We start from the raw sequence: 14,968 nt of genomic DNA, 5'->3' as shown, positions 1-14,968 counted from the left end.
TGGTGGCATGTGGGCATCACTAGCAAGGTCAGTATTCATTGCCCATCCCTAATCGCACTTGAGAAGATGGTGGTGCGCTGACTCTAGAATTCCTGTGGTGTAGGTGCACCCACAGTACTGTTTGGTAGGGAGTTCCAGGATCTTGACCCAGCGATGATGAAGGAATGGCAATATTTCCAAGACAGGATGGTGTGCACTTGGAGGGGAACTTGCAGGTGGTGTTCTCATTTGCCTACTGCTCTTATTGTTCTAGGTAGAAGTGGTCGCAAGTTTGAAAGGTGCTACTGAAGAAGCCTTGGCGAGTTGGTGCAGTGCATCTTGTAAATGGTACACACTGCAGCCACAGTGTGCCGGTGATGCAGAGAGTGAACATTTAAGGTGGTGGATGGGGTGCCAATCAAGCAGGCTGCTTTGTTCTGGATGGTGTTGAGCTTCTGGAGTGTTGTTGGCGCTGCTCTCATCCAGGCAAGTAGAGAGTATTCTATTACACTCCTGACTTGTGCCTTGTAGATGGTGGAAAGGCTTTGGGGAGTCAGGAGTTATTCACAACAGAATACCCATCGTCTTACTTGCTCTTGTTGCCACAGTATTTATGTGGCTGGTCCAGATAAGTTTCTGGTCAATGTTAACCCCCAGGATGTTGATGATGGGGGAATCACTGATGGTCATGCTGTTGAATATCAAGGGGAGGTGGTTAGATTCTCTCTTGTTGGAGATGGTCATTACCTGGCACTTGTGTGGCATGAATGATACTTGCCACTTATCAGCTCAAGCCTGAATGTTGTCCAGGTATTCCTTCATATGGGTATAGACTGCCTCATTATCTGAGGAGTTGTGAATGGAACTGAACACTGGAATCATAAGTGAACATCCCCACTTCTGACCTTATGATGGAAGGAAGATCATGGATGATAGAACTGAAGATGATTGGGCCTAGGACGTTGCTCGGAGGAACTCCTGAAACAATGTCCTATGGCTGAGATGATTGGCCCCCAATAACCACAAACATCTTCCTTTGTGCTAGGTATGACTCTAACCGTTGGAGAGTTTTCCTCCTAATTCTCATTAACTTCAATTTTGCTAGAGCTCCTTGACGCCACACTTGGTCAAATGCAGTCACTCTCACCACACCTCTGGAATTCTGCTCTTTTGTCCATCTTTGGAGCAAGGCTGTAATGAAGTCAGGAGCTGAGTAGGCCTGGCAGAACCTAAACTAAGCATCGGTGAGCTGGTTATTGCTGAGTTAGTGCCACACAGTCAACTTTAGGTGGTTTTGGGGTGATTAGAATTAGCTACACTTTATTATTTACTTTATCCTTTAAACTGATACTAAAACATTAGTCAAAGGATATTTTATATTTTAAACTAATCTATCAGCCACAATTAATCCTAAAATCTTGATTGAGTTATATGAGTGTTATATGCATTAAATTGTGTATGTCTTAATCATGTAGCTTTAACAACAAAAATGTTTAAAGAATGTTTACAAATGTTTAAAGAGTAATTTTCTGTAACTCACTGTAATACTGTCAGCAAAAAGGCATTGTGGGCTGATAATATTCAACAGCTTAAAGGTAACAAAGAATCAGTTTTTGAACAAATTCCATATCGTCAGCCTAAGGAGATAAGAATTAAAATGAATAGAGCTCTTCATAGTTTTTTTCATAATTAATGGCAGGTATCCTATCATTTAAATCCCAATTAGAGTAGGCTAGCAACTGACATCAAAGAGGTTGGACTAACCATCAGGCCAACACTTGATGGCCTGATGGATAGCAAGGGTTAAAAGTCAGGGTCCACAATGCCTCGTTGCGCAGATTCCAAAGCAGATCCACAGAAGTAGAAGAACTCCAGCACGTGGCAAAGAGAGGACAAAAGAATTGAAAGAGTCTTCACGTCGTCTGAGACCAAAACTCAATTGGAAAGCGCAACCTTGAGAGCTGTAAAGTCACTACTTGAATTTTGTTAAGTTTAATTTATCCTGTCTTAAATTTTTTCCTGAATTACTACACCAAATATCCTGTTACCATTTTGGTCACTGTCTTGTCAGGACAAGAGTTAAAAGTGAGAAAGACTCGATAAAAAGAGAAATCTCACTGAAACAATGACACCTTCCATCAATTTGCTGATGATTGAGAGTGGACTTACATAGGGCAGTAATTGGCTGGATTGGACTTTTCCTGCTTTTTGAGGGCAGGACATTCCTGTGCAATTTTCTACTTGTCATGTAGATGCCAGTGTGGTAGCTGTACTGGAACAGTTTGGATAGAGGTATGGCTAGTTCTGGAGCATGTCTTCAGCACTACAGCTGGATATTGTCAGGGTCCATAGCCTTTGCTGTGTCCAGTACGCTCAGCTGTTTCTTGATATCACATGGAGTGAATCAAATTGGCTGAAGACTGGCATCTGTGATGGTGGGGCTCTCAGGAGGAGGCATAGATTACAAAAGCAGGGAGGTCATGTTGGAGTTGTACAGAACTTTGGTAAGGCCACAGCTGGAGTACTGTGTGCAATTCTGGTCGCCACATTATAGGAAGGATGTGATTCCATTAGAGGGGGTGCAGAGGTGATTCACCAGGATGTTGTCTGGGATGGAACATTTAAGCTATGAAGAGAGGTTGGATAGGCTTGGGTTGTTTTCACTGAAGCAGAGAAGACTGAGGGGTGACCTGATCGAGGTGTACAAGATTATGAGGGGCATGGACAGGGTGGATAGGGAGCAGCTGTTCCCCTTAGTTGAAAGGTCAGTTATGAGGGGTCACAAGTTTAAGGTGAGGGGTGAGAGGTTTAAGGGGGATTTGAGGAAGAACTTTTTTACCCAGAGGGTGGTGACAGTCTGGAACGCCCTTCCTGGGAGGGTGGTAGAGGCAGGTTGCCTCACATCCTTTAAAATGTACCTGGATGAGCACTTGGCACGTCATAACATTCAAGGCTATGGGCCAAGTGCTGGCAAATGGGATTAGGTAGACAGGTCAGGTGTTTTAATGCATCAGTGCAGACTTGATGGGCCGAAGGGCCTCTTCTGCACTGTATTATTCTGTGATTCTGAGATGGGTCATATACTTGGCACTCCTGGCTGAAGATGGTTGCAAACCCTTCAGGCTTGCCTTTTACACTCAGATGTTGGACTCTGCCATTACTGAGGATGGGGATGTTCAGGAAGCCTTCTCCTCCTGCTAATTGTTTACCATTCACAACTGGAGGTGGTAGGACTGCAATGCTTTGATCTGATCTGTTTTCTTGTGGAATCACTTAACTCTGTTTATAACAAAAATATAAAGTGTTGAAAATGCTCAGCAGGTCTGGCAGCATCTGTGGAGAGAGAAGCATAGTTAATGTTTCAGGTCTGTGAACTTTCATCAGAACTCAGACCTGAAACGTTAACTCTGCTTCTCTCTCCACAGGTGCTGCCAGACCTGCTGAGTATTTCCAACACTTTTTGTTTTTGTTTCAGATTTCCAGCATCTGCAGTATTTTGCTTTTATTTTTCGATTTATAGCATGCTACTTCCACTGTTTAGCATGCATTCAGTTCTGTGTTGTAGCTTCACTGGGTTGACACCTCATTTTTGGTACGTCTGGTGCACCTGGCAAGCTATTCTACACTCCTCATTGAACAAGGATTAATACCCAGACATGATGGTAATAGTGGAGTGAGGGATATGCCAGGCCATGAGTTTACAGATTGTGGTGGAATACAATTTAGCTGTTGCTGATGGCCCACAGTGCTTCATGAATGCCCAGTTTTGAGCTGCAAGTTTGGTTATTAACACCAGCCTTATTTGAAGGCCCAAGATGATTGTAAGGAATTTTTTGTAAATTCAGCTTCTATCCACCTGAGAGGGCAGATCGGGACTTGGTTTAACAGCTCATCCAAAAGATGGCACCTCTGACAGTGCAGCACTTCCTTAGTACTGAGCTGGAATATCAGCCTTGATTTTGGTGCTCAAGTCCTGGACTGAACTGGCAAAATGCCTGCAGAGACAGGAAGAGACCCTTAACTGGCCACTTAAGTGACACACTTGGGCTCCTGTGGGTAGCACATCTGCCAGCTATACTGCCACTGGCACTGGCAAAATGGCATGCCTCCAATGCCTTCCTGCCTCCCTGCCTTTTGCCAAGGGGCTGATAAAATTCCAGCCAATGTTTCCACCCAAGATCAAACCAGGGACTTCATGCATATGAGTTGAATGTGCTAACCACTGCACTATGGAAACAGCTTGTGTGGGTAACCTTGATTATACTGTTGAATGGGTGCTATTGATTCAGCCACCCATTATATTTCGCTGAGACTGTCCTTTTTATTCCTGTGTGGCTTTTTCCTTCAAAATCTGGCCACTAAATTAGGTCACTGCCCCTAACCACGTTTCAGGTTAAGAAGTTGTTCACTTTTTAGAGCAGGCAGCATCGTTGGAAGAACTGATGGTCACAATATACTGCCCTCAAATCTGGAGCCAATTCTTGCACATGGCAAGATCTGCTATTTGAGGTCCAAGCTTATCTGATATGCTGCAACCCTGCTGCCACTGCACTAGGAGCACAATACTGATCCTATGTTTCTTCTAGCTGTCAAGGCTACAGAATTTATTGTTTTCACAATTATCAACGTAGCAATGTTGTTTCACTTACTTCCAATGATAGTGTTCTTTCTCAAAAAAAATGGAATCAAGCAGGATCAAAAAGCTAAGGCTGGGTGGGATTCTCTTCCACAATCCCCTCCAACCTGCAACTTCTGCCTCTTGCCCCAGCCGAGACCACTGTTGGCCAATCCCTTCAGAACTGCCACAAGCAATTGGCATTGGAAGTGAGGGAATGAGGTTTGGCTCCCTGGTGGATTTTTCTCCAATCTACCCGTGTTACCTTTGTTTCCTGGGGCTACCACGGAAAAGGCGTTAGGCCTTGGGCAGCAGCCTTGTAGCCACCAACTCTTTTTCCATTCCAGCCCCAACTTACCTTGATTTTGTATGCCCTGTTTTCTGCCAAGGCCTACTTGGCTGTCAATCTTCCCATTTTTGGGCACTTCTGCCCTTTAAACAGCACGACTGCCTCTTCTAATGCTATAGGGGAATGGCAGGCTCCTTCTTGGCAGCAGAAATTCCAACAAGTCTCCGCTATCCTTTTCTGATGAATCCTGACCCTGGAAACTGGACCTAGCCAGTGTCAGATGTCCCATCCCGCCGTAACACAGTCCTCAGGAGGAGAAATTTGACCTAAATGTCTCGAATTGGCCTTGTATGAAATAGACTCAGAAACCAAATTTTGGGACCACTACAGCTTTATTTTGACAACAGGAAAAAAAAACAGCAAGCATCACAAGGTAGGAAAAATACTTGATACCAGGGGTGTCCAACCTTTTGATGTGAGGGGCCACATTACAATTTTTGTCCTACACAGGGGGTCAGTGAGCAAATTTCAGAAAGATAAAGGCATTATAAATAGGGGATACTGGGTAAAAACATTACTAACCTTTTTTCCAACAATTGCTCCCTTCAACGACCATGCACCAGCAGCGGAAACACACTGCCGCTCGGCGCGGCCCTGCACTCTGAATCGCACATCACCTCCCTCCGCCAGCACTGCCCCATCACTGGGTGCTCATCCCCACCATCTTTGCTTGCTCACCTCCCCCCCACTGGTCTTGAACTTCTCCCGCCACCGGGAGCGGCGGTGGGCAGAAAAGATGGCGGCTCACATGTGCGGGCCACGCGCAGCCATCTTCCTCACGCCAGCCGAGGATAATGAGTCAGTTGGGCCACCGACCCCCATCACATGGAGGGGGTGGGCTCTCCAACGCTGGCAATGGCGTCCGCTGTCTGCGTGCAGGCGCTGGTGCCACTTTTAAAGGGCAGCCAGCCCTGCTGGGTCATTTAAATTTTTAAGGGGCTTCTCCCCCCCCCTCAATGTACTGCCAATAAATCTATTGCCCCTTCCCCCACATTACAATTAAATTCAACAATTGTCCTCTTCCCACCCCCCACAAAACACTTACCTTCAACTCTTGACCTCCCCCCGCACCCCCAAACCAATCCAAGTGCAGAGGCCTCCCCTTCCCACCCTCCCCAACACTAGTAATTTGCATTAAAGCCCGTTATCCCCACCCTTTCCCCCCACACTGCAGTAAAAATCATAAGTTCCCCCCTTCCCCACCACGGTGGTGCCTGCTTTCCCTGGACAGGAGAGTGAGTGCTGACTGCCGCTCGGAAGATTGCAGCTCAAAGGTAAGATCGCTATTGATTTTATTTAAATGTATTCATTTCGTTAATTTAAATATGTTAATCTGGGACCCGTCACCCAGTGGGGTGGGGGTGGGGGTGGGGGGGGGGGTGCTGCCACGGGGCATCGCCGCCGGAGGGAAGATTGGGCCTGGCATTCCCAGCGTCGGGGTCCGTGGCTTGCTGCTGCCGGAATGATCTTCCGGACGCCCCCCGCTGCCATGGGGTTCAATGTTGGGAGCTGAGCAAACTCCCGGCCACTATCTCTGTGTGCTCAACCCAACCACCCCCCCCACCCCCAGCTTTACATGCTTACCCCACCCTACAGTCTCTGTGTGTTCACCCCCCCCATTGTGTCTGTGCTCACAGCCCCCCACTTTCTCTGTGTGCTCAGCCCCCCCCAGTACTGCCTCAGTGTGCTCATTTCCCACCCCCCCCAACTGTCTCTGTATGCTTACCATTCTTCCCACTGTCTCTCTGTGCTCACCATCCCCCCCACCCCCAACTGACGGCATCCTTCTTCCCTGCAAGTCCCGCCTCTCCCGCACTCCTATTCAACCAAAGTCTGCGCCCAAGCAAACTGTTCGCACTTTTGATTGGTGAGCCTCCGTGTCAATCTCAAGGACGTCATTCTGCTCCACCGCCCCCAGCCCCCTGCCCCTTCCTGCTGTTCACTGCAGGAAGCGAAGATTAGTGACTGCTCAAGTACAGGCTGAACTGCATCAACTCTCCGCTCACTTAGTGCTAACAACTGGGGGACACACATGGAACAAAATCTATTTTGCCCCTTTCTGTTCACAAGCTATGAAGGATTGGTGGACTGGATTGAAAACTTTGGTTGGCCGTATGTTGGACAAATCCTGCTTTATGCTGTTTTCCAAACATTTCCATCTAATTTTCTCCCCAAAAAGTACTGATTGAAATTTCCGTACAGTTTCACTGGAGTTACATTCCTTTGCTATCAGAGATTATTGAGTTATTTCAACATACTGTTGAGCCAAATTCTATCCTAAATGTGCATCCAGCACTTCCAATAAGGGAACTGATAGCAGTGAGAAGATGGAATTCCTGCCAATTTTTCCACTCCCCTTGTTTCGGAGTCTTGGGACCAATGGTCGTGTACTCTCTGCTTTGGCTGAGATCAGCTGGCTCAGCACTGAATGGGAATCGAAAACAAGACCTTCTTTGTCCTCAGTACCCTTTTATGTAGGGAATTGGAAAGCTTGGAATGTTTGTAAAGTTTTACTTTTTGATGAAAACCACGAAGAGATTTGCGTAAATTGGGAAAAATGTGAGTCTGACCTGGTTAGATTATATTCCACCTGATGGACATGTTTACCTGTAATTACTGCAGACACGAGGGGTCTCACAGTCCTTCTCCTCAAAGAGTGTGTCAGGACAATCACGCCCTCCATTTGATGGTAATTGAATGATGACACGATGACGGGATTGTTTTGTTCTGGTATCATCTCCTGGAAGTAATGAAACATTACAATGGTTAATAAACAAGACTTGGATTGCCTGCACTATGTGGAGTTATTTCACAATCCACTTAATTGTGGATTGCCATTTTTCACATATATCTTAGGAATTAGCACATCCAATGCAAAACTTTGTTCAACAGGAGTACATACATTGGGTTATGATTGAGAAGATAAGGAAAAACTGCTTCCACTCACAGGAGGATCAGTAATCAGATGACACAGATTTCAGATCATTAACAAAAGAACCAGAGGTGAGATGAGGAGAATTTCTTTTACTCAGCAAGTTGTTACTAATTGGAAAGCACTGCTTTAAAATTTTGTGGAAGTTGATTCAATAGTAGATTTCAGAAGGGAATTGGATATATATACTGTTGTGTGTGGCTACAGGATCATGTTAGTCATGTAAGAGCTATGATGTAACACACCACGTGATTCTGAGTGTTTAGCAGTCTTGAGGAAACACTTGTACAGTGAACATCTGAGTGTAATAGCTGCTCTCTCAGTATTTAATAACGAACTCACAATATTGCGTTACTCATCCCATCTGGAATGGTCAGTCTTTGTGTGCAGTCTATAACAAACACAGAGTTTCAAGGAACATGTAACATATATTAGAAAAGGAAAACAATTGCAGGGCTATGAGGAAAGAGCAGGGGAATGGAACTAATTGGATAGCACTCTCAAAGAACCAGCACAATCATAATGGGCCAAGAGACATTTTTGATTGTTGTAATTGTGTTCATTTAATGAAGAACAAAGCAAAATATTGGTGCAATTTGGATAATTAAGGTAGTCTCTCAGGACAAAATTCGATAGCCCCTGAAAATGGGCCCAGGGATCATGATGAGCAATTAACACACTCCTGTTGCTTCTGATGCAGGTAGCATGACAATTTCATTCTGCCTGCTAATTTGCATGATCGCTGCATGCAGCCAGGGCTAAATGTGCTGTCGAGTGGCTGCATGCCTCAACAAATGGACCAAGTTCATGCAAGGCTAGCATCAATTAAAGCTAGCCTGCACTACTTAAAGCCAGCCTGTATCTCTTAAAGGGGAGGCACATTCTGGCTGAAGCAGGTGCTGGAACTGCTTGTGAAAGAGAGTCTGAGCAGCAAGAAGAGTAAATTATGGTGCACCAGGGTGGAAAACATGCTCCAAGGTTCTCTGGTGCTACACTGAATGTCCTGGTGGAGGACGTGGAGAGGAAGAGAGATGTGATCTATCCACAGGGGGCCATGAGGCCCTCCAGACAAACTTTGCAAAGGCAGTGGGACCCGTAGCAGTCAATGTCAAGAGTCTAGCGCCGAGGACCTCGATGCGATGCTGAAAAATGTTCAATGACCTCATACGAGTAGTCAAGGTCAGTAAATGCATCTTCAATTACCATATCCCATAGAGTGCATCACTAGCCTCAGCCACTGTCAACGCACCATGCCCCCATCACTCAACTACCAATCATAACTCATGCCTAACATTCATAGCTTCACTTCACCCTCACCCACTTAGCACAGCTGTAAGCCTCACACCCACATCCCTCAGCTTGCATACACTGCCAGCTATTCAATCGTGACAGCCACTTCACCCAAACAGATTGCACCACACTTACTAACACATTTCCCTCTGTTATGCAGGACAAGTTATAACTGGAGGCCCAGTGTGGGACAGGCACGGGCACCCCAGTGGAGGAGAAGGTGCTTGCCATCATTGGGGTGACCATCGCTGAGATCATGGTCAGTGGTGGGACTAAAAGGATTGGAGATGATAGTTTGCTCATACCTAATCCTCCTTTTCACATCCCATTTCCCCCTCATCCCACCAATCTCTTCTGATTTACAAGCTGCAGATGGTTTAAGGATACATCTCTTGCTTTCCCCCCTCTCCTCCCTGCAACACTAACCATGTGCCTCCCTCCTTTCAAATACACAAGAACTGCAACCTGGCCAGGCAGTGGTGCAGGATCAAGAAGAGGAAGAGACTGATGATGAAGAAACACGGTTACTCACTTTGACCCTTGCAGCCACCAGCACAGATACTGATACTGCATGTAACTCAGAGGATAGCTTAGAGGTGGGGTCTGCCAGGCCAAGAGAAAAGGAGAGCACAGGAGATAACTCAGGGGAGGGTGAAGTCACATACGTGTTCTGTGTCAGAAGTCTCAGTTGAGTACTTTCATGGAGCGGGCTATAGAAGAAAGCTGATATGCACATTGAAAAGCTTGGTGCATTGACAGGCCACCCAGAAAGCCTGCGTGCAATGGCAAGGAGCATGGAGGAGTCTGGTACCAATGCAGAACTTACAACCCATCCTTTTCAGTGTGGAAATGGTCGCCAACTCCATTAGCACACTTGCGGATCAAACCATAATGCAACGCCTGATGTCTGAACTTCTATTCAGCATTAGCAGTATCCCAATGTCTAAGTGCTGCAGTGGAAGCTCAGACTGAAATCATGCCAGCTCAGCTTCTTGCCAAGAAAGCTCAGACTGTTGCCATCATGGCTGTGGATACCAGTGTTCAAAGGGGCTTGCAGGATATCACAGGAGTCCAGCAATCTGTCCTCACTCAACAGATTAATAGGATTGCTCCAGGAGAGTGACAGTAGCTTCAAAGAACAAAGAACAGTACAGCACAGGAACAGGCCATTCGGCCCTCCAAACCTGCGCCGATCTTGATGCCTGTCTAAACTAAAACCTTTTGCACTTCCGGGGACCGTATCCCTCTATTCCCATCCTATTCATGTATTTGTCAAGATGCCTCTTAAACGTTGCTATCGTACCTGCTTCCACCACCTCCCCTGGCAGCAAGTTCCAGGCACTCACCACCCTCTGTGTAAAGAACTTGCCTCGCACATCCCTTCTAAACTTTGCCCCTCGCACCTTAAACCTATGTCCCCTAGTAACTTACTCTTCCACCCTGGGAAAAAGCTTCCAACTATCCACTCTGTCCATAGCGCTCATAACTTTGTAAACCTCTATCATGTCACCCCTCTACCTCTGTCGTTCCAGTGAAAACAATCCGAGTTTATCCAACCTCTCCTCATAGCTAATGCCCTCCAGACAAGGCAACATCCTGGTAAACCTCTTCTGTACCCTCTCCAAAGCCTCCACGTCCTTCTGGTAGTGTGGCGACCAGAATTGCACGCAATATTTTAAGTGTGGCCGAACTAAAGTTCTGTACAGCTGCAGCATTACTTGCCAATTTTTATACTCTATGCCCCGAGCAATGAAAGCAAGCATGCCGTATGTCTTCTTGACTACCTTATCCACCTGCGTTGCCACTTTCAGTGACCTGTGGACCTGTACGCCCAGATCTCTCTGCCTGTCAATACTCCAATTCGTGGAGCACTCTCAGAATTCGTCCTCCCATCACTGCCACTCCACCAGTACCCTAGCTGTTGGCTGTCAGCCAGACTGCTGCTGCCTATGTCAATATGGTGCAGTGTGAAGCCAGATCTTCTAGGCCCACAGCTGCTTGAGGTCATCCAGCAAGAGCATCTGCAGTCACCAACACTAAAAGCCAGCCGCCTTCCACTAGCCAGTGGAGTAGCACTAGGCCAGACAAAGGCACATGGAAGACAGACATTAAGGGAATGCACAAGGGTGATTGGTTAATGTTTCTATGCAGTATGGCATGGTTTCATTAATACATTTTGTTTGGAATATTTATTTTGCAGTAGCTTTCATTTTTGCATTCTAGTCAAGAGGACACTGTAATGATCAGTAACAGAGGAAAGGTAAGGTTGTGAATGGGGAATTGGTGTGTTTACTAGTATTACAGTCAGATGAGTTGCTCGTGGACAGCACAGCCAGAAAGGGCTGTGTTGGTTGCCTCCATCCTTCCTCTTGCTTCTCCTCTTCCTGCTTCTCCTCAGCTGGTCACTGTATAGTTTGTAACCCTCGTGATGGCGAGGTTGTGCAGCATGCAGCAGACCAGTGTGAATTTTAGCACGTGCTGTGCTGAGTATTGCAGGGCTCCTCCAGAACCCCAATGGTCCGCTTGATCATACTTCTCATAGCAGCATGGCTTTCATTGTATGCATGTTGCCCACATGTGCTTGCATTGTGCATGGACTCATGAGCTATGTTATCAAAAGATAGCTCTGGTTGCCAAGTAGCCACCCTCTTTTTTGTTGTGGTGGCTGAAATGCAGATAGTACAGTGGACTACTGCAGAATGATGGCATATGACAGTTACCAGGACACCAGGCATTGACCTGCAAGACCTCAGCTGAATGCTGAGGAAGTGGAATCCATTTTGATTGCAGTACATCTCATCAGAGTTGATGCATGGTATCCACAAAGTTATACGCATGCAGTCAATGGAACTCTGCACCATTGGGAAGCCTGCTACGCTCGCAAAGCCAACTGCTCGCTATGCTTGCTTCACTTTGGCAAGAAAGAATGAAATGAATTTAATTCTCTAGTAATACAGAGCCTCAGTCACCTCCTTTATCCAACAGTGGATGGCAAACTGCTGAAGCTACAACTGCATCCTCAGTGAAGGGTGAGGATGGCATTGCCAGTGCCTGTGAAGATGCCATGGCCATAAACTTTTAAGTGTTGGGTTCCTTCCATTGGATGATGCTTGCAACATCCATCAGTTTGCCATTTGCTGTTGCATTCTTTCTTGACAGATGACACGATCTACCTACTCTGCAAACTCCCAGCATATGCTCCCTGTGCATGTGCTAATGTCCTTGCCAAAATGGTGTCCGGCTTGGCTCGCACCAGAAATGTACCTGTAGTGCTGAAAAACCGGGTGCTACATAGCCAATTTTTTTTGCCTGTGTCTTTAATAGAGAATAACAGGAGAATACAAATGATTCTGAAATCCACTGATCCTAGTGGGGAGAAAACTCACAGGAGTGAATCTTGGGAAATGGTGAGGATGCAACTCATGATATTACTCTATAATTTAATCATTTTAATGGATGGAAAACATGGCTGTATGCCTATGCTTTCCTTAGAGGCACTCCTTGCAAGCAATGTACTCTCTAATTTTGTTTTGGAGTGCACGGGCAATTTGTTTAAGTGTGTGGCCACACATGTGCGGTAAATAAAGAGGCCAAGGTGTGCACGGTGTGCATGAAAACTTTCACGTTGCTGAACAGCCGCACAGATTGCAAGCATCAGATTACAGAATTCCTCTAACGTCACTTCATTCTTTTGATCCCATGGCAAGAACATATCTAAAGAATCTGTGTACTTCAATCTACCTTTGGATTTTTTGGGGTAAATTTTATTAGCAGTGTGGGGTTTTCCCTGATGGGAATGCGGGTTGGAAAAATAGGTTCAGAGCTCAGTTTGCATGACTTATGGTTGTACCAATTTTCCTGTAATACACATTTTAATGAGAAGAATATTGAGCATGCTGTGAATAATGTGCCTTGACCTCAGCACTTGAATCTTTGGTCTATTCTCTATTAATCAAGTCTCTGTGCTGGGAGCCTCACCTCACAAAGTGTACCCTTTAGTGGCAGCAGTTGGAAAGGAGGAACAGGTATATGTATTTCTGCATATATGTAGGTAAGCAGATTCTTGTCTTCATTGCATGGGTGCTGATTGCTTTCTCTCTCTGCAATTTGACCAATTGGCATCTCATTGAAATGAATGGAATGTAAACCAGGTGTGTTCAATAACCTGATCCACTCTGCCAGATTGCCAGCCAGGCAGCAGACAAGAATCTATCCTGGGAGGCGCCCATCATCGAGTCCACAACCTGCAGCGTGCCAACAGTGCACACCCAATCAGAAGGCTCACAGACATCCCCAAATTGGTCATCTGACCTATTTGCTTAATCTGGATCAGTTGACAGCACCTGCAGTACCTCTCTGGACAGCTTGGCCTTTTCCAAAGACCAATGTTTTTTTCCAGAAGGGGCGATGGAGCAGGCAAGGTTGGGGGTTGGAGGGGGCAGTGATCAGGAGTGCTGTGGAATCTTCCTGATTTCTTGTCAAAACATAAACCTACATTTTGTTGGTAGCTACTGGGACTGCTGAAAAATCTTGCACACAGTAGGCACGGAGTAGGCCCGGTGATCGCCAAGCAGTCTGAGTAGCCTAATGCCTATTTTAGGTGACCACCTAAACACAGGAAAAATGGCCCCAATTTCAACTTAGGTCTTTTTCAGGCGTTCTTTGGGTGCAGGATGTTAGACCCCAAAATTGTCTCACGTGTGTTTTTTTCATTCATAAAGCAGGCACAAAGTGGCTGATGCCAGTGAAAGGAATTCGGGAACATGAAGGAGAAAAGCAGAAGAAATGTATGAAAGAACTGAAGAGACTGCAAAAGGAGCAGAACAGGACATAATTTCAAAGTAGACACTAATACAAAATATTTAGATCAAACTTGTTTAAAAAATGTCAGCACAAGTTTAAAGGTTTAGCTGAATTTGAAAGAATAAAGAAACAAATCCAGTTCTTTAAAATGGGCAAATTTAATCAAGCAATCAGCATATGAAAAAGTGATTTGGTTAGTTGCTGAATCCTATCATGTATAAGGTGGAAAAGGTCTGTGACTCACTGAGTGCCAGCTTTTAAATGTAAAAACTGCAGCATGATGGTCTACTGAGAAATGATAAGCGTAGTCTAATGTTACAATGAAAGCATGCTTTCTGCATGCTTCTTTTGGAGAATGAAAGTCAATCACCCATACAAAGACAAATTATAGAAAGACCAGTCATATGAGATAAATGAACATCAAAAGGTATAGCTCAGAATACACAAAAAAGAAAATCAAGAGAATGATTTAAAGTCTGAAATGTTTTTACACTTGGGCAATACATTGCAAACATTTTTAAAATCAAAACAGTTCTGCAAAATTAACGGCAATTCCAGTAAATACAGAAGGCAGACTATTAATTATTTATATATAAAGAATATCTATATATCTACATTCACACTCAATATGAATAAATAGTTAATAGTCCTCCTTCAGTATTTATAAGAATTATGCCACTGAGTTTTCATATATATATTTCTGCTTTTGACTTGGAACTTTGCCCAGCTGGAGCCTGTACTGGATATTTAGACAAGGAAATCAGAGAGTCCAATGAGCTTCAAATGCTGTGTGGCCTGCTGATTTGTGTGCCTGAATTCCAGATTTGTGAAAAGAATAAAAGGAAAGATTTGCATTCCTATAATGCCTTTCACAGCTGCATGACATCTCAAAGTACTTTATATCCAATGAAGTACTTTTTGACGTGTAGTCACTGTTGTAATGTAGGAGATGCAACAACCAAATTGCGCACAGCAAGCTCCCACAAACAGAAATGTAATA

At 45.2% G+C, this 14,968-nt stretch overlaps 1 protein-coding gene across 1 annotated transcript in view; it reads right to left on the bottom strand.

Moving 5' to 3' along the window:
• The window catches only part of thsd7aa (thrombospondin, type I, domain containing 7Aa), a 543,974-nt gene that overhangs the window by 128,989 nt on the left and 400,017 nt on the right, over positions 1-14,968 (bottom strand). Inside the window, exon 10 of the mRNA XM_068051191.1 lies at positions 7,551-7,683. Coding sequence (XP_067907292.1) covers positions 7,551-7,683 — 133 coding nt within the window. The remainder of the gene's footprint in view (positions 1-7,550; positions 7,684-14,968) is intronic.

The sequence above is a fragment of the Heterodontus francisci genome, chromosome 2, assembly GCF_036365525.1.
Source record: "Heterodontus francisci isolate sHetFra1 chromosome 2, sHetFra1.hap1, whole genome shotgun sequence".
In the NCBI taxonomy this organism is placed as follows: Eukaryota; Metazoa; Chordata; class Chondrichthyes; order Heterodontiformes; family Heterodontidae; genus Heterodontus; species Heterodontus francisci.
Note: the sequence above shows the minus strand (reverse complement) of the source record. Positions and strands in the feature narration are given on the sequence as shown.